This window comes from Pyxicephalus adspersus, chromosome 2 (genome assembly GCF_032062135.1).
Source record: "Pyxicephalus adspersus chromosome 2, UCB_Pads_2.0, whole genome shotgun sequence".
NCBI lineage: Eukaryota > Metazoa > Chordata > Amphibia > Anura > Pyxicephalidae > Pyxicephalus > Pyxicephalus adspersus.
Window position 1 is genome coordinate 116,125,178 of NC_092859.1, and position 18,374 is coordinate 116,143,551.

The 18,374-nt window shown below is 38.4% G+C and overlaps 1 protein-coding gene across 1 annotated transcript in view; it reads left to right on the forward strand.

The window, feature by feature from the left end:
* Nucleotides 1-2,959: 2,959 nt before the first annotated feature.
* Nucleotides 2,960-18,374, forward strand: part of LOC140324270 (hydroxymethylglutaryl-CoA lyase, mitochondrial-like) — a gene marked incomplete in the record, with an annotated part of 20,785 nt that continues 5,370 nt past the window's right edge. The window contains 5 exon segments of the mRNA XM_072402009.1: nt 2,960-3,112; nt 8,586-8,669; nt 10,179-10,286; nt 16,126-16,221; nt 17,420-17,568. Of these exon segments, the coding sequence (XP_072258110.1) occupies nt 3,023-3,112; nt 8,586-8,669; nt 10,179-10,286; nt 16,126-16,221; nt 17,420-17,568 (527 nt within the window).

An 18,374-nucleotide genomic window follows, 5' to 3' on the forward strand; every position in this document is an offset into this window, starting at 1 on the left:
ACCTTGTCAGTGACTAAAGAGTTTCTAAAAATTTGAAAAATGGTTTTGAAATAACTGAGCTTAGCTCTTGAGTACACATGGATGTAATCCATCAGGTCCTGGTGCTTTGTCAACCTTAATTTATCCCAGCTTTCAGGTTTTCCAGTTTCAGTTTCAAATTATGAAGGTGATCCCTTCATTTTTATATTTTGGAATGCCCTTTACTTGTTCCTTATGGCTTTTTTTAACATTAGCTGTGAGCCACATAGGTTTTAATTTTAGTCTCATAAACTTTTTACCCATTGGAATATATTTTTGCAGTTTTCTTTTGTAGAACAGACTTAAAACATTCCCATTTCTGTTCTGTGTTCTTTGTGTACAATATTGTCTCCCAGTCCAAGTCACAGAGAGCCGCCCTGAAAAATGGAAAATTTGCTCTCATAAAATAAATGTTTTTATCTTTCCTGTTTCTGCTTCCTGTGTACAGCTTACATTAAATGAAATCATATTATGGTCACTGCTACCCAGATTCACTTTTATTTGCACATTTGTAATAAGCTCTGCATTGTTAGAAAGAACTAGGTCCAGCAGAGCATCATTTCTAGTTGGGGCTTCTATAAACTGTACCATAAAATAATCTTGTATTAAATTCACAAATTTCCTCCCTTTTGCTGTTTCTGTAGTGCCATTACTCCAGTCAATGTCAGGGTAGTTGAAATCTCCCATGATTAAAACCTAGTTCCCTAAACAGATTTTTAAGAATCCTCCATCTTCCATCTATATTGTCATTGGTTCCAACATGGACCAAGACAGCTGGGTCCTGTTCACCCCCTCCCAGTAGTTTGTCCACTTGGTCCACAACATGCCGACCACGGCACCAGGGAGACAGCAAACCATTCAGTTGAGGGGATACGGGCGACAAACTATTCTATCCATCCTCCTGATCAAAGAATTCCCTATGACTACCAATTGTCTTTTCCTTCCTGCGTTTCCATTCCCACCACTACTAGATGTGCTGCTCTCCCGGCTGTTAGGGGTAGGAGTAACATCTAGAGTTGCTAGCACTGGGTCTGCCACCTGCACATTTCACATAACTTTGCAAACATGTTGGGGTGCTAAAACACAGGGCTGGCCTTCCTTTTCTAGGGGCCCTTACCACTCCCTCTAGTTACATTACCCAACTCCCTACATGCTCATCCTGATTAACCTCTCCCCCCTCCACATGTAAGCCATTAACTGCCTGCTCAGTGAGCAGGCTCAAACTTGCCTACCCATCTTCTTCTGTCTTTTGAAACTGTCACTACTTCCCACCATTCCATATCTCCCCTCCAATTGTGTGTTAATTCCCCCACATACTAGATTGTAAGCTCTTCGGGGCAGGGTCCTCTCCTCTCCCTGTGTCACTGTCTGTATTCATCTGTCATTTGCAACCCCAATTTAATGCACAGCACTGCGTAATATGTTGGTGCTCTATAAATCCTGTTTATTAATATTAATAAAAATAATAATTGTAAAACAACACACAGCAGATTTATAAATAAATAAAATTTTTATTTTAAACAATAGGGTTGTCTAACCTTTTATGTAAATATTTTGAGTTTAGGTATGCTTAAAGCATACACTTCTCCCGCTCCACTTCGTCACTTCTCCGGCTCCACTTCTTCTGTGTTGGATGTCTGCGGGTGCGGCGTACGTAACGCTGGCAGACACCTGCCTACAACGCCACCTACAGTCCCCTAGGAGATTTTTTTTTTGTTTTTAACTGGGCCTTATAGTATGGGGTTCGGATAGTTGCGAGCCGGATAATCGAAAGCCTACTGTAAATGTAAAAAGCATTAGTATCACTTAGGGTTCTATGGAATCCTGCTGGAAGAATCCTCTCCTCACACTGTGTACACATGAAGCATTTGTCTGATGTACAAGGAAAGATTTCTGAGGACGGATGAAATGCCCCCAGGTTCATTTACCTCTGATGATACAAGCCCAGCGTATTGGGGTCCCCCATTGAGGACTTAGGAGGACTGTGTACAGGTCTGAAGTCAATGCATTACTATGCCAGCCAGGCATTCAGCTGAGATCAGCAGTGGTAGACTTTATATTTTCATGACAAGAAACAATGAAAGCCCAGAGAAAGCATTTCCTTGCTGGAGAGAACCATGTCCTCGTGACTACACAGGACGTCCGGGAAAATCTCCACAATGTGGTCACCAAATTAAACATAAGTCCAACTAAGTACAACAGACATTCACAGCAATGAAAACATTTGAACAGCTGCAGGCTGTGAAGCACTGAGCTGAGCTATGTATACAGAGCATTTACAGATTTAAAGAATAGAACAGACTCACTCACTAACTCTCACAAACCAACACTTTTAACCCCCCCATGACCCCGAACTGTCACACTTTTTACTTCCGGGGTTACATGAAAGTCTATCATTACTATAACCCTTTAACGAGCGTGCACGAGCCTGGGCGCGTTCCATTACTTCTATGCGCACATGGTCAGTGAGAAGCTGTGCTCGCGCCCGATAACCAGACCTCGCTCCGAGTACAGACGATACCCTGACCCCGCCCACCTCTCCATTTCGAGCGGAGACGATCACCTGACCCCGCCTATTTCCTCATTCCGACCACCCAACAGGAGATCCCTGCTTTAGAGAGATGAAGTGGGCGGGGCCAGAAGAACAATTCTGCACTTTAAAGTTTAAAGGAAAGAGTTGGGCGGGGCCAAGAGATCAATTCCAGCGCTAAGAACTGGCGTCACCTGTCTCTTGACCCCGCCCATCCTATTCAGCGCGCGGAACTGATTTCCTAACTCCGCCTACTTCTCTCTAGCGAACAGAACTGATCTCCTGACTCCCGCCCACCTTTTTTTTGGGCGTGGCTGGGTTTAGGAGGATCAGTTCTGCTCGCTGGAGGTAGGCGGGGTCTAATAATACTACTTTGCTCTCACATGCGCAGTAAGGAGGAGAACCTCTGGAACGCGCTCAGACTCGTGCACGCTGATAGGGAGGACGGGCCGGCGGAAGTGTGGTTTTGTTTACATGTCAAAGATTATGTTAGCGATGAGTGGCTGGAGAGCGGCTCCATGGGGGCTCGGGGTTGCCTGGACTCCGAGGGCTGTGCTTCGTCAGGTCAGAGCTACTAATAGGTTAAATTTATTTTGTGGTCACCATATCTTCGTCTCAGGTTTTTGTTCATGTGCCCCTGGTGACCGTGTCCCCAAATCATGCAGGGAACCAATATCTGAAGACACAACTTTATTTTGTTTTGGTTGTAGTTAGCAGTGATTAACATCCCTGGCAAGTTTTTCTTGTCTGCTCTTAGTGTCACATTGAGAAATCTTACCTTCCCCAGGCAGGACAGGAAGTGAGAGGAAATCTCTCAAAAGCAGCTTCCTCTCTAATCTGTCCCCAAACCACGTGTCCCCATTGGGAGATTTCACCTTCATTACTGCCACTGCGACAACTAAACACTCCGAACTTCCTGCTGGTCAAGGTCACCGGGATAAAGAGAATAAATTTCTGTAATGGGACAGAGGAATGAATATCAGAGTGGGGTTCTAACCTGCATTTTGTGATCTCTCCTATTATAAAAAAATATATATATATAATTGTGCTATTACTCAGTCACTCCTCAGTTTGGTGTTTTCCCCATGTTCCCCCATCATTGAGGCTGCTCCCGGTGATGGTACATCATTAATATTATTAGTAATAAACAGGATTTATATAGCACCAACATATTACCCAGCACTGTACATTAAATAGGGGTTACAAAAGACAGACAGACACAGACAGTGACACAGGAGGGGGAGAGGACCCTGCCCTGAAGAGCTTACAATCATGACGCAGTCTGGGCTAATGTTGGTGAATAACGCTCAGTCTTGGCAGAATGCCCACCTGCTTGCATCACCGGACTCGTTAACAATCTGCTGACAACAGCTTTGTATGGATTTTGTTTCTCTGGGTTGGTATTTTAAGTGTTGAACCCTTATTACTGACCTCTGGATCTCTTTTTTTCACTCACCAGCCCATTTAAGCTGCAAAAGCAATTCAGTCCAGCGGTGTCACAGTCCCTTCCCCGCTGCAGGATTGGGCAGCAGGCGGCAGAGAGGGGATTTAATTGGCCACATGGACATCTGCTTGTCATTGATCTCTGCCTGTCATTTGGGATCTCTGCCTGGCAGCAATATAGGCCTGTCATTGGCATAATTACCTGTCATCGATATCTTCCTGTTGTTGGTAATATCTGCCTGTCCATGGTAAAAATGACATGTCATCGGTATCTTCCTGGAAATACTTTCATGCCTTTGGCATTAGACGCACCCACTTCAGATTGCTTATACTCCGATAAATCTTGGCCATGCCCCCGAAATCACCACAGTCCCCTCACACACCCTCTAAGAAAAACTTAGCTCTTAACCTCCTAAGCGGTAACCCTGAGTGTGGCTCAGGGTACAAAAAACAGCTGATAACGGTAACCCTGAGCCACACTCGAGGTAACCAAAAAAAAAATAAGACTTACCTGGTCCAACCGGAGTCCTCCATTGTCCTGCCGGTCGATCCCATCCTCGGGCCGCATCCTCTTCGTCCGATCGGTCCCCTGGCGACTGTTCTGACCTTCTGTTGGGAGTTCCGGATAATGCCGTACGTTCGGCCATGGCTAGGGATGCGGCGGGAATTTCAAATCATTTTGTATTGCATTCATTACAAAATAACTGTATTGAATGCAATACACTGGATTTATATGTCTAAAAGCAGTACATTGTCTTTCATGAAAATTTATTTTACAGTATAATATAATAGTATGAGTATAACAAAGTTTGAAACACAAAATCATGTCAAAGTTTATTATTAAACTTATTTTTTTTAATTTATTGTTTTGACATGACTTTGTGTTTGAAACTTTATTATACTCATACTATTATATTATACTGTGAAATAAAATTTCATGAAAGACAAGGTACTGCTTTTTGACATATAAATCCAGACACAAATGAACCGCCCAGGAGGTTAAAAGTGTTCTGGTATATATGGGCTCCCATGTCTGGAGCTTTGCTTTACTGTTAAAAATTAATAATAATTACATTGTATTTTAGATCATTAATATGAAGCTGTGGTAAAGGTTGTAGTACAAGGTATGTAACTGCCCCATTGTTATGCCCTGCAGTGTTGAACCCAGAAACTTTTTTAAGCCGGGTGGGAAGAAATTGTAGGTGAGTGGCAACCCCTGTATTGTGACCAAACAGCCGGGTGGTGCTAAAAGGGGCTGGGGCGAACACTGCTCTGTTTGGTTATTTTATTTTTTTTTCATAAATCAGGGATAGAGTAGAGAATGCCGCAGCCCCTGTCAATTGTTTTGTTCTTGCTGTTGGGAAAACATCAATGTCACTTTCTTTTCCACTGACACCATAGGAAATAAGAGGAGATCTATGTAAATGAGGGAATTCCTCTTAGACAGTCGTCACCTAAAGAAGTGTCCCTCCCGTCTTTATTCTACTGCCATTGAGAGAGAATGAATCTTCCCAGTGTGGACGTACAACAGTAAAAACCTGACAGGGCTTCTTGTTCTTTCATTCTGCATCGAAAACGAAATGTTCCAAACTTGGCTTGAGGTTTGGTGAGCAAGCAAACATCTTCTCAGTTCTGCTTGTTGGTTTGATTTACATCCAACTTTTGTGATGCCTTACCGTGTCCCGAGCCAAGCACACAATTATACATTCAACCAGTACACTGAAATATCAGAGATGGAAATTCTGCATATAGTAAACAATGTTAGCTGTGAAATTATTGCAATTTATTGAGAGGGTTACAAATCCAAAGTTTATTCTGTTTATATTTTGTCTCCCCAGATTTTCTTTTCTCTTTCATTCCATGCTAATGAAAGTAATAAAACCTTTCTGTATTCTTTATATAGCCAGTGGCAACACCACAAGAAACTGGTATTTCTTTATGCAATGGAGGCAGATCATGGACAATGGGAAGAGCCAGAAGGGTGGTGTACTTGCCTTTCTAGAAATAGGAAGCTGCCAAGATATTATGCTGAGTGTTCATGTTTACAACAAGTGAACGCCTATGGTAGGAATTCAAGTGTTCCAGGGATTGTAAGGCTGGGTAGGTAAGGGCTAGATTAGGAGTGTCCATCCCCAGGCTTTGAGGACCTGCATCCACTTACATTGAGCCTGATTTATTAAAGTTCTCCAAGGCTGGAAAGGATACACTTTCATCAGTGAACCTAGATGATCCAGAAAACCTGAAATGGATTTCCGAAATCATTTGCTATTTGTTAGTACATGTTTTTAATCCGGGACCAGTTCCATTCCAGGTTTGCTGGATCACACAGCTTTACTGATGAAAGTGTATCCTTTCAAGTCTTGGTTAGCTTTATTAAATCAGACCCATTTAGTCATTCTTCAACAGATGGCAAACAATACCTTTTTATATGAAATTTTTGCAGTGGCCTTTAAGGAATGGTGTTGAACATCCCTGGATATCCCTCAGTCAGGAAATAGGGAAGATTCTGTCTGACTTGCTGCAGATTTTAATATATATTGTGAGAAGTTTGAAACTCTAGTATCAAGAGAGGAACCTGTACACCTGAGCAGGACTGAAGGGAAGGTGGGAGTTTAAATGTATTAATTAGTTATAATGATGTCAGTCTGCAATATGATAATGCCACTCGGCTTTTTTCTGTAATGGGACAGAGGAATGAATATCGGAGCAGGGTTCTAACCTGCAGCTCTACCCATGTCATATCATATTATCTCGGCTTGTCAGACAACAATGGGATGACAAAGCCTGAAATATGTGTGCCAGTGTTTAATATACAGAATGTATTTCATTATATTGAACAAAGTACATGTACAGTGAGACAGAATGATTCACCCACCAGCTAGTTCCAACTGCCAGGCATGCTGCTTGTGCCAGTTCTCAATTTCTCTTACCCATCATGGCAGTTTATAGAAGACTAATTACACAGAGCTAGAGCAGCAGCTTTAGATGCAGGTGAATGAAAGCTTCCAAACAAATATAGGTATTGGGTGCACTTTGCATTTAAACAACTGTTGGTTAAAGCATATTGGTGAATGTATTTTACTGGGGAATAACTAATGGCTTTTCACGCCCTATTCTTTCAGAACTGTGTTAACAAGACAATGACTTTAAATCAGCGGTCCCCAACCACCGGGCCGCGGCCCACTACCGGTCCGCGGCGGTGTTTTCAGTGGGCCGCGAGTACATGATCCATTATTGAAAACGAAGGTCCTCAGAGAAATTTCCTTCCGTGAAACCGGTCCCTGGGGCCAAAAAGGTTGGGGACCGCTGCTTTAAATTGTTTATTCTGTCTGGGTCTGCACTGTAATGGCAGAATAAGATTCTTCTTCCTGTACTCCTTTGACTCAAGGGGCCTGTTTTACTAAAGCTCTCCAAGACTGGAGAAGAAAGACTATCATGGGAGAACCTGGATGATCCAGCAAACCTGGAATGGATTTCCTCATACTCATTTGCTATTAGTTAGACATTTTTTTACATCCTGGACCAGATCTATTCCAGGTTTGCTGGATCACCCAGACTCTCTCATTATATTATGTCTTCTGCAGTTTTCAAAATCTTCAATAAATTGGGGCCAGTGTCTTTACTTTGGATAGCCAAACCTAATGATTTTCTTTGCTGCACTGCACTCGCCAAAAAAAAAAGGTTGTTACAATACTGATCATTTTTACATGAACATTTAAAAGCTAACAAAAGGACTTTATTCCTTTTTCACATTTATAGCTTTGTATTAAAATCATTAGCTAAATGGAAATAATCATTAAACTGTGTTAATGTTTAAGCACTAAGTTTTCTGTTTGCTTTGTAATAAATGTGTTCCATATACAAACTGGCTGATCCTCTTATCTCAATGATAAGGTTTCTGATTGGAAGCAATAAATTCTCTGCTGTCTTGAAAGATGTCAAACACCCACAGTGCAACTGTGACAAGACCTTGTCATCTAAAGCTACGTACACACTTCCAATTATTATCGTTGTTAAACGAACGATCCTGCACGATATCTACGAACGATCGTATAGCACCGATCCTGCACATACAGATAACGACACGATCGTTTGTAGATATTGTACGCACAATAGATACGATCGTTTGAGCGATACAGGGAGTGACGTGCACGACAGGAAGTGAACGAACGTTCGTTCGTCACCCATGCTCAGCCCATGGACGATCAACGAACGATCGTACACACGAACGATGGTAACGATCGTCGTCCAATCTGATCCGCCGGTCCGGTCGTTCGTTTCCAACGACTTTCCTCGTTCGTCGGCGTCGTTGGTTACTTTTTTTACAAACGATTTTTGCCCAATCGATCGTTCGTCGTTCGTTCGTCGTTCATTTTGAACGATAAAAATTGGAAGTGTGTACGCAGCTTTAGTCTAGACTTTAAGGGTCATACGGAAACGTAGACATGTACATTTTATCTAAAAGTATAATGGCATTTTTGTAATGCTGACACAATGAGACTTAAACAAGACCAAAGTTTCCTGTTATGATATACAGTGTATGAGATAAATACCTATGAAATCTATGACAACTAATAGATTTTGTGTTTGACAGGTGAGTTCATTACCTACGTACTCCTTCCCCACAGAGGTAAAGGTTGTAGAAGTTGGACCTAGGGATGGATTACAAAATGAGAAGGTAAGCTGACCATAAAGATCCTAAACCAAAGTTTCACTTCTATATGATGGTAATAAAACACATCATTATTGTTATCTGATATTTTAACCAGCTTTCATGTATTTTAAAGCCTAAATGCTTTTTTCTAAGGTTAGTAATTGTAAAATATAATGTAATAATTGTTATACCAGCATGTAATATGTTGGGTCTGATTTATTAAAGCTCTCCAAGACTGGGGAAGTGAAGACTATCGTGGGAGAACCTGGGTGATCCAGCAAACGTGGAAAGGATATCTTACAATCAATTGCTATTAGTTTGCAAATATTTTCGGTCCTGGACCAGATCTGTTCCAGGTGTTCTGGATTACCCAGGTTTTCCCATAATAGTCTATCCTTTTCAGTCTTGGAGAGTTTTAATAAATGAGACCCTGGGGACAGGAAATAGCAAATTACTATATAAAGTGGGTTGTGTTGTTTACAAAATTCAAAGTCACAGTGTTTGGTTATATTAACTTTTTATTTCATAAAAAATGCCGCAATAAAACTACCTTAAAACTAAGGGTATATTCAGAGTGAGATTGTGATTGAGGGATGATCTTTATTTTTTTTTTCTCTCCGCCGTTATTAAAGATAGAAAAATGCAATTTCACATGGTTCATTTTTTGAAGTTAGAATATTTGCGCACAGAAGTCCAACAGATAGCCTACCCGCTGTGAACTTGTGGGGCCCCTTCAGACCAGCAGTGTAAAACCTTGCCATTTGTTGCTCCTGGTCACACAGCAAACTGCTTCCATGCTGAGGAGATCCCAGCCTCCAGACCAGACATGTTGAACTGTGCTAATGCTATTATTCAGCAGAATCTGGTCCTCACTGCTCAAAGGTTGGCCCATACATCTTTCAATCAGCTTTAATTAGGCCAATTTACATCTTTTCAGGGCACTTAGAAAGAGAAGGTTTGAAGATGACAAGGGCGTGATTCATACAGTGGGAATAATGCTTGGTGAACAAGAGCTGGTGTAGGCAAGGTATTCACTTGTTCATCACTGGCATAATTCTGTAAATTTATGGAGATTTAGAAAATGGTCATGTAATGAAAACTAATTTATATTATAACTGATATTAAAACTTCATACAATTTCAAAAATATTTTCTTGGTATAAAGATGTGGGTTATTTCTTTCTGAGGAACTTTTGTACAACTATGCATCACACAAGTTTAATTGGATTGTTTAGGTAGGCAGTTCTAATATTTTTGGGTAAAGGGATTGTTCAAATAGTGTACAAGATTAAGAGGTGAGTGGTCATCTTTCGTCTATGCTTTCTCTGATTTTCTTGCATCGTTCCCCAAGGGTAACTTTCCCAGTCTCTTGAACCCCAAGTTTCACCGTAGCCAATAATCATCTTCTTTCATGAACTTCCTGAGTTTCCTCCATGGCTTTGTATATTTCAGAATTTAAAGTAACATTATCTTGTATTTGAAATGTACCTCATTATTTAGTTTGTTTAAGACACTTTCCCCAAATGTCTTGCAGATAAATGTGCCAACGGAAGTGAAAATTAATCTTATTAACATGCTATCCGAGTCTGGCTTGAAATCAGTTGAGGCAACAAGCTTTGTTTCTCCAAAATGGGTACCTCAGGTATGTAACTTTTGTGATCTATGGAATAAAAAAGTGACATGTTAAAAATCATTTCACTGAGGGAATGTATATCTGTTCGCTTTATACATATTTTTTGCTTTATGTGGTATGACATTGGTTGGTTTAAATAAAAATATCCTAAGGTAGCTTGATTTCTTGAATGGGAGACCTAATTTACTGGCATCCCCTACTTGCAGTTGAAAACACAATTGTTTTCTTTTTGGGATTTTTCAGGTACCTTCACAAAACTCCATACATATTTCAAAAGGTTTACATAATTTATTAATTTGCATTAAAAACAATTATTAAAAAACATAGACAAAACAAGGACAAAAGAACTTTAATATGTAAAAATACTTTATTTACATGATGTGATTGTATGAGGCAAATTATGGTATAGTCCATGGGGTCCGCAACCCGGGGCTCTTCAGCCTCCTTCTTGTGGCTCCGTTCAGCAGCCAATGGGAAATCCCTTATTGGGGATCCCCTTCCTCCCGTAAACACTGTGTAGGAGGGGGATTCCCCTTTCCAGTGTTCTAACAAATAAATTTATCTATGAAATAAATCTTCCAGGGGGCTTGTACAAATGGACGTGTACAATGACATAGTGGTCAGGAAAGTTTCACAGCTGTGATTGTGCATGAATGCTGCATGTCATGTTCTGCAGCATTACATCTCCCCCAGTACAAACCTTCAGATCTCCTAAACAGTATGTCCTACCCTTTCAGGGTACACAGGGGACGCTCAAAGCTAACAAAACCCCAAATTTCATCTCCCCACCTTTAACAACTTTCAAAATATGGGGGTCATAATTAAAAGGAATAGTAAAAATTGAACATCAGAGTGTGTCTAGAAGCCCGAAATTAGGCTTACAAATTATGGACCCCTAGGGCGACCTAAAAAAGCAAGACTAGAAATGTCCTACTACACTACCCTGTCCCCTTTCCTACTTTGAACCCCAATTTCTCTTGAATGGGGAGATGTACAAAACCAAAATGCAGGTGCAAGTGTGACACCTGTGACTAACACCCTCTACAATTTCATCATTAGGCCATCATCAGAACATAAACTCTGCCAATCAAAAAAAACACCCTGTTACATTTGAATTGTTTGACGCTTCCAGCACCTGAACCCCAATTTCTCTGGAACAGGACAGTACAGGTGAACAAAATTAGAGTTGCAAATGGGGAACACCTGTGACTAACACCCCCTAAAATTTCATCACTAGGCCATCGTCATCACAAAAATCTACTGAGTTACACATTAGTGGAGCTTTCTAGCACCTGAACCCCAATTTTTCTGGAGGGGGGTACAGGTGAACTAGAGATGCACGTAGGAGTCATCTGTGGCTAACACCCCCTAAAATTTCATCACTAAGGCATCGTCAGAACATAAAGAACTCTGCCCTTTAAAAAATCTACCCTGTTAGTTAGAAGCCTCCAGCTTCTAATGTAACAAGATGATACGTTAGAAGTTGGAGGCTTCTAGGGGAAAAGTTCATTGTTTAATTTATTTCAAAGTAGGTCTGCACATTGCACTTGTGTTTGTTGTATTATGTTGTAACAGGTAAAATTTAAAAAAAAAAATAAAACTTTTAAAAGTTTATAAACTGTGTTGTTTTGCGGCTCTTTTTTTCTTTAGTGGAAGAGGGGGCAAAATGGCTCTTTTTGATAGTAAAGTTTGCCGACCCCTGGGATAGATTTATTCTGTGTACAAAAGCTCTGTGTTTTTAATGATTGTTTTTTAGTGCAAATGAAGAAATTATGTGAACCTTTTTAACCTCCCTAACAGTAACCCCGAGAGTGACTCGGGGTAGAAAAAAGTTGCTACAAGTGGTAACCCCAAGTCACTCTCGGGGTTGGAACACCTAGGGAAGGTTAGTAAATAGAGCGCTTACCTGATCCGCCGGGGTCCCGCGCCGTCTTGCGCCGCAATCTCTGTCTTCTTTCTTCTTCCTGCTTCTGCATCCGATGAGTCACCTGGGGAGTTCCCGGTGACATCGGTGCATGTGTACGTCCCGGCTGGGCGGGGCGGGAAATTCAAAATCCATTTGTATTGCATTCAATACAAAATAACTGTATTGAATGCAATACATTGGATTTTTATGTGTAAAGGGCAGTACATTGTTTTCAAGAACATTTATTTTACAGTTTATATAATAGTATGAGTATAATGTGTATTTTTTTTTTTTAAATATATAGATTTTTTAATTTATTCAATTTATTGGTTTTAAATGATTTTGTGTTTCAAACTTTATTTTACTCATACTATTATATTATACTATAAAATAAATTTTCATGAAATGTACCGCTTTTAGACATAAAAACTGGAAAGAAATTTTAAATTACACTAAATATGAATGGAGTTTAGTGAAGGTACCCGAAAAATCCCAAAAAAGAAAAAATAGTGATTAAAATAAAAATATATTGCATAATATTGTCCAGTCTTCTATCCAGCAAGCAGGTGGTAATCTTAGATCAACTTGGTTGAAAGAAGGGAATTGCTTCCCAGTTCACATGTGTAACTTCTGTTGTCCGACTGCACAGTCTAAAGTTTAAATAAGACAAATGGAACTTTAAATCCACCTAATATTAGTGTGCTGTTTTTTTCTCTCTAACCCATGGTGCTTGGGAATCTATTATCGTGTGTTTAAACATAATTTCTAAAACTAAAGTTCCAGATATAAACAACAAATGATGTTCTGTTCCACTTTGTTACATCAAGAATGCCACACACCTAAAATCTAACAACTGCAAAGACAACCATTATATTCCTGGGACTTTGAAGGCATAAAAAATATTTATTTGATATTCATTTAAAATAATATAGATACGTGTACAGTATAATATTTGAGTAAAACCATGCTGTGGACATTGGGCATTTCCAATGCCTCAATTATCAGAAGTTATAATACACCTATATATTGTTCCTCTATGCATTTCACAGAGGCATCTGCTTTGTCAGAGGAACGGAACATATAATGGACCTGATTTATTAAAGGATACACTTTTGTCAGTGAGCCTGGGTGACTCAGCAAACCTGGACTGGATTTCTTAAAAGTAATTTGCTATTTGTTAGCATATGTTTTCAATTCTGGACCAGATCCATTTTAAAATTGCTGGATCACCCATGTTTACTGATATAGGTGTATTCTCTCCAGCCTCGTAGAGCTTTAATAAACTGAGCCCAATGAAAATGAACGTGATAAGATGAATCATATAAAACATTCAGAACATTGATCAGTTTGAAACCTAATCCAAAATTTTGTGAAATGTACGTAACTGATATTGATTATAAAAATCCACACCATCCAAGAACATCCACTGAGAAAATGGTAACAATTGTACAATTACAGTACATGTATCAAAAACAGCCAAGCAGGTGAGAACCCTACACCACCCAAAACAGGCAGCCAAACTTTTGGGTGGTGGGGGTAGATAGATGTACGTTTGTCATATTATGTACCGGTAATTGAGGAAAAAAAGAACGCTTTTTGTGGTCACGTACAATCTTTCGGTAAGGTAGAAGGAATGGATTATTTTTGAGGGATGATCCCCCTGTCCCAGTTTTACATGATTCACTAGTCTGTCTCCCCAATAGCTCTTAAGATTTAATTACCAAGAACATTGTTATATTATAGAGTTAAAAGGAAAATTTGTATAATTGTTTTATTACATGCATGAAAATTAACTTTTATGTCTTCTGTGTGGCTTCTCTTCTCACCAGTTATGTAACCGTTTGGACTGCAAAAAATAATAAAAATAGCACAATTTTCACTTTCATTTGGATAAACAATTTTTCAGTTATATTTCTGTTCATGTAACTTCTTGTTCTATATCTCTGTGAATCTTTGTCTTTTGATGACATCCCACAAACTCCATCTTCAAATCTATTTCTTAAGTTTCATTTTAAGCATTTTATATCTATCTATCGACACCTATCTTTTATAAGGCATATAAATGAATCCCCTATTTAATGTACATTGCTGTGTAATATGTTGGTGTTATATAAATTCTGTTTATTAATAATAATAATAATAATAATAATAAAAATATATAATATGTAAAATATTTATGAAGTTATATATAAAATATAAAAAAATGTAGTAAAGGAAAACCTTCACAACTTTTTTAAAGACTGTTTTCATTTAATTAAATAAATTATTAGCTTTGTTTGAATTTCACTTCTGCTGAATCCAGCCTGGCTTTAAAATACAGGCCTTTGATTGTTGATACCCATTAAGCTAGCTAAGTCTTTTTATGAGCTTGCTTTGTTAACTGGCCACCCTCCTCTAAGGGTTATTGGCTTCTAAATGACATTGTGTGTTTACAATGATGTAGAGATTAAATATGTCTCTGAAAGGCTTAAAGCTGAACTCCAGCCTTACCTGCAGTCTTGCACAATAGTACAGGATTCTTTTATGTAGCACCATTCCTCACATCATGCCTATATTTCCAAAGTAATGTCCCTCTAATAGAGTTTTGTGCATTTTTCTTGTAGCGTTATCAAACATCTTGATATGTAAGTAAGAATGATGAGTCATTTGTTCAATGAACTTATAGATGAAATGACATCACAAATTTAAACATTTGAGAATTGATGTCCTAATATTTAATTAAAATAGTTTGGATATTATCTACAGCAGGGAATCCCAGTGTCTTTAGGCACACCACATAGCAACATATATGAAATATTTTTCTTTTCTGGATCTAGAAGACAAATATATATAAATATAAAATATATAACCCTATAGACAACCTTGTCAAATATTTAAAAGAAAGGGGGAAGATATTCCTACCAGATACCTAATATGTCTATCTCTGTTCTTTCATATGTGCATTTGTCTTTTTTTTCCCCTCTCCCCATTTCTTAGTAAGTGGCATTAATGCATGAAGATAATTAACAGACATGGACAGATGGATAGGCATCAACAGACTCATTTACTGCTATTGACAAATAGATGATAAAAAAACATATGACACTCGCAGATTGTTTTTGACAATGTGATTAGAATTGACTGATACCCTGACTGGTAATGACAGATGTTAGTGGACATAGAAAAACAGACAGACTGGTTATGCATCTATTTGAGAAGTTAGTAATGAAGGACTATGGTACCATGGCATAATATATTGCTTGGTTATTTTATTACAGTTCTTGTGAAAGGGGATAATACTATGGCACAAAGTGAATATTATTGTTGTCCTTGGGAATATAAATATGGTACTGAAGGGTGATGATGATATCAAAGTGCTTGGAGATAATATATTGCCCAGGTATGTTTTTAGGGTGTTTGAATATATTTTCAAATAGTTACCTTTGTTTAAAAATAATATAATTTAAAGGTATGAGAGAAATAAGTATGAGAAGACCATGGGGCATGGCCAGTAATGTGAGTACAGGATTGTGGAGTTTTGACTTTTACTGTCACACCTTTTGATTTATGCATTGTTATGCTTCAGACAAAGTAGGGCCAAAGTAAGGTACACCAAGGAGAAAGCAGAAATTACATAAATCCAATCTTCGGGGTCAGTGACATAAAGGCCTGGATTAAACAAGACTGGATTTATTGAAAATGTGATCTTCGCTGTATAGTGAGGAGACTTGACTTGCCTGTTCTGTTTCTATGGTGGAGGATCTGGCTTTGGAGTCTAGCTGTGTTACCTGAATCAAGGAATTTTACCAATGTATGTATTTGAGTTTTGTGACATGTCACCTGGCATTTAAACCCTAAATTACTGATAAAAACAAATACATATTCAGAACATGTAAGTACTATTCACAAATGTGATGTACTACACTCCTAATATTAACAAGAATGTTTATTTATTTTCATTAGATGGCAGATCATGTAAAAGTCATGCAAGGAATAAAGAAGTATCCCAATGTCAGCTATCCTGTATTAACTCCGAACCTCACTGGATTCCAGACAGCAGTAAGTTACTTCCTTATCTATAGTGACAATAGGGTGGGCTATATATATGATATCACCTGCCAGTGATATCATATATAGGTACAGTTACAGGTACAGTTATTGGACTGCTGCTGTTGTCCACTCACCTGGTCAGCACCTTTTTGGAAGGGAGTCATTAGGGAAATTTTAGGCATAGCCCACAGTTTATAGAGGTTTAAAATGAAGAACTTAAATGAAAGGCTGGCTTTCTTCAGACGGATGCCACTCTTAGTGTCTTTAAGACACAAAAAGGGACCTGTTTGTCAAACTGAAACCCAAAGCCTGCAGATCTGTGGGTACAATCTACATTCAATAGAAAATTTGGAAATTAAAAAGTAGAGTAAAATGTTTGAAAAAAAAAAAAAAAAATTAAATTCTTCACATCAGGTTATACACATCATATATATAGTTCACATGTTTGTGAAAAGCCCTTTGTAAACTTTTTTTTGCCCTGTTCTCTAATCAGTGAATTATTGTAGACCTATATTTGTTCACAAATTGAGGGAGAGAGTATTTTATGGTACCACATCCCTATATACATTCTGTAGTTTTCAAAGTTAATTTGTATGCTACTTTTCAGATAACGTTTGCACATTGCATAATAAAGTAAAACCATTTATTTCATTATATGTGATAATTTACAATTCTTATAATTCAAACAATTTTCATTGAAATCAAGTTGAATGCACATTTCAGTAATTAATGTGTTTAGCCATCAGGCTTCTTCAGAAGGACCTTTCAAAGAGTCAAGCAGACTTTCCATATTCATTTCTATAAAGTATTGTCCATCAAAGCTCAACTTCACAACAAAAACACAAATATAAACAAAATCAAAAGAAAAAGACAAACAAAACAAAAATCCAAAATAAGAACAGAGGGAAGAACAAGGGAGAGAAAAGAAAGAAAAACAAAATAAACCAATAAAGTAAATGTTATCAAATTAATGTCTCATATTAATTCACTCATTATTATGGGACATTCATTAAATACCAAATACTTTAATTGTATATTTTGTTTTTTTGTTTTTTTCTTATTTGTATTTATCTGTATTTATTTGCATACATACAGGATTGAATATTGCTCATATTGCAACACTAGCAGGTAACTGTTGATATTCTTTATCATGAATTATACTCTATACTAAGCTACAGAGGATCATTCGGTGTTATTCTGTTGCCAGGTTGAATGTGGAGCCAAAGAAGTGGCCATATTTGGAGCAGCTTCTGAACTTTTCAGTAAAAAGAATATTAACTGCACCATAGAGGAAAGTCTGCAAAGATTCAAAGCCGTCACTGATGCAGCTAAAGAAGCCAATATTCCTGTACGAGGGTAAGAACTCTTCTTTTATAAAGAAAGTGATGTAAACAATTTTATTATTGTCAGTATCTAGCGAGTTCACTGACTGTGTACAATGCATCTGTATGTAAGTTGAGAATGTTTAGCTGCTGCCAGTTTTCAGCAACTCATGTCCTATAAATAACACCATTAAATATACAGTATTATAGTCTTACATGGCTACAAATGACTATTAGGTCAACCTGTAACATCAACATAATGTATGTATTTCTGAGCTTTGAATGCTTTAAGGTATTGTGTTTATGAACACATTTTTATTCCTATTACCAGTAAGTCTTCCTAATATTTAAATGTACTTTGTTAATACAGATAATAGTCTTTTAAATTGAACTCTCACTACATTATATTTATGTTGTAGATTCCTTCTCCTTTTACTACAAGGGGGTGCTGAGAAGTTCCTGGCTTTGCCCAGAAAGAAGAGAGCCAGAACACATTTATTCAACATATTCTCTGCTGAGACTGATGCACTTGGTACAGCGTAGTTGCAACTTTTCTAGACCTTTCAAATAAAACTCCTTTGGTTGGGCTGCAAACCAGCTTTCAGCAGCATCTTTGATGTCAGAAATGTCCTCAAAACGTTGCCCCTTCAGGTGTTTCTTAAAATTCAGGAACAGATAATGGACCGAAGGGGCCAGGTCAAGTGAGTAGGGGGGATGGTGGATCAATTGGAAACCCAGGGTGTTCAATTTGGCAGCCACAACGTTGGACGTGTGCGCAGGTGCATTGTCCTGCAAAAAAAGATCCCTTTGGTCAACTTTCCACAGCATTTAATCTTAATT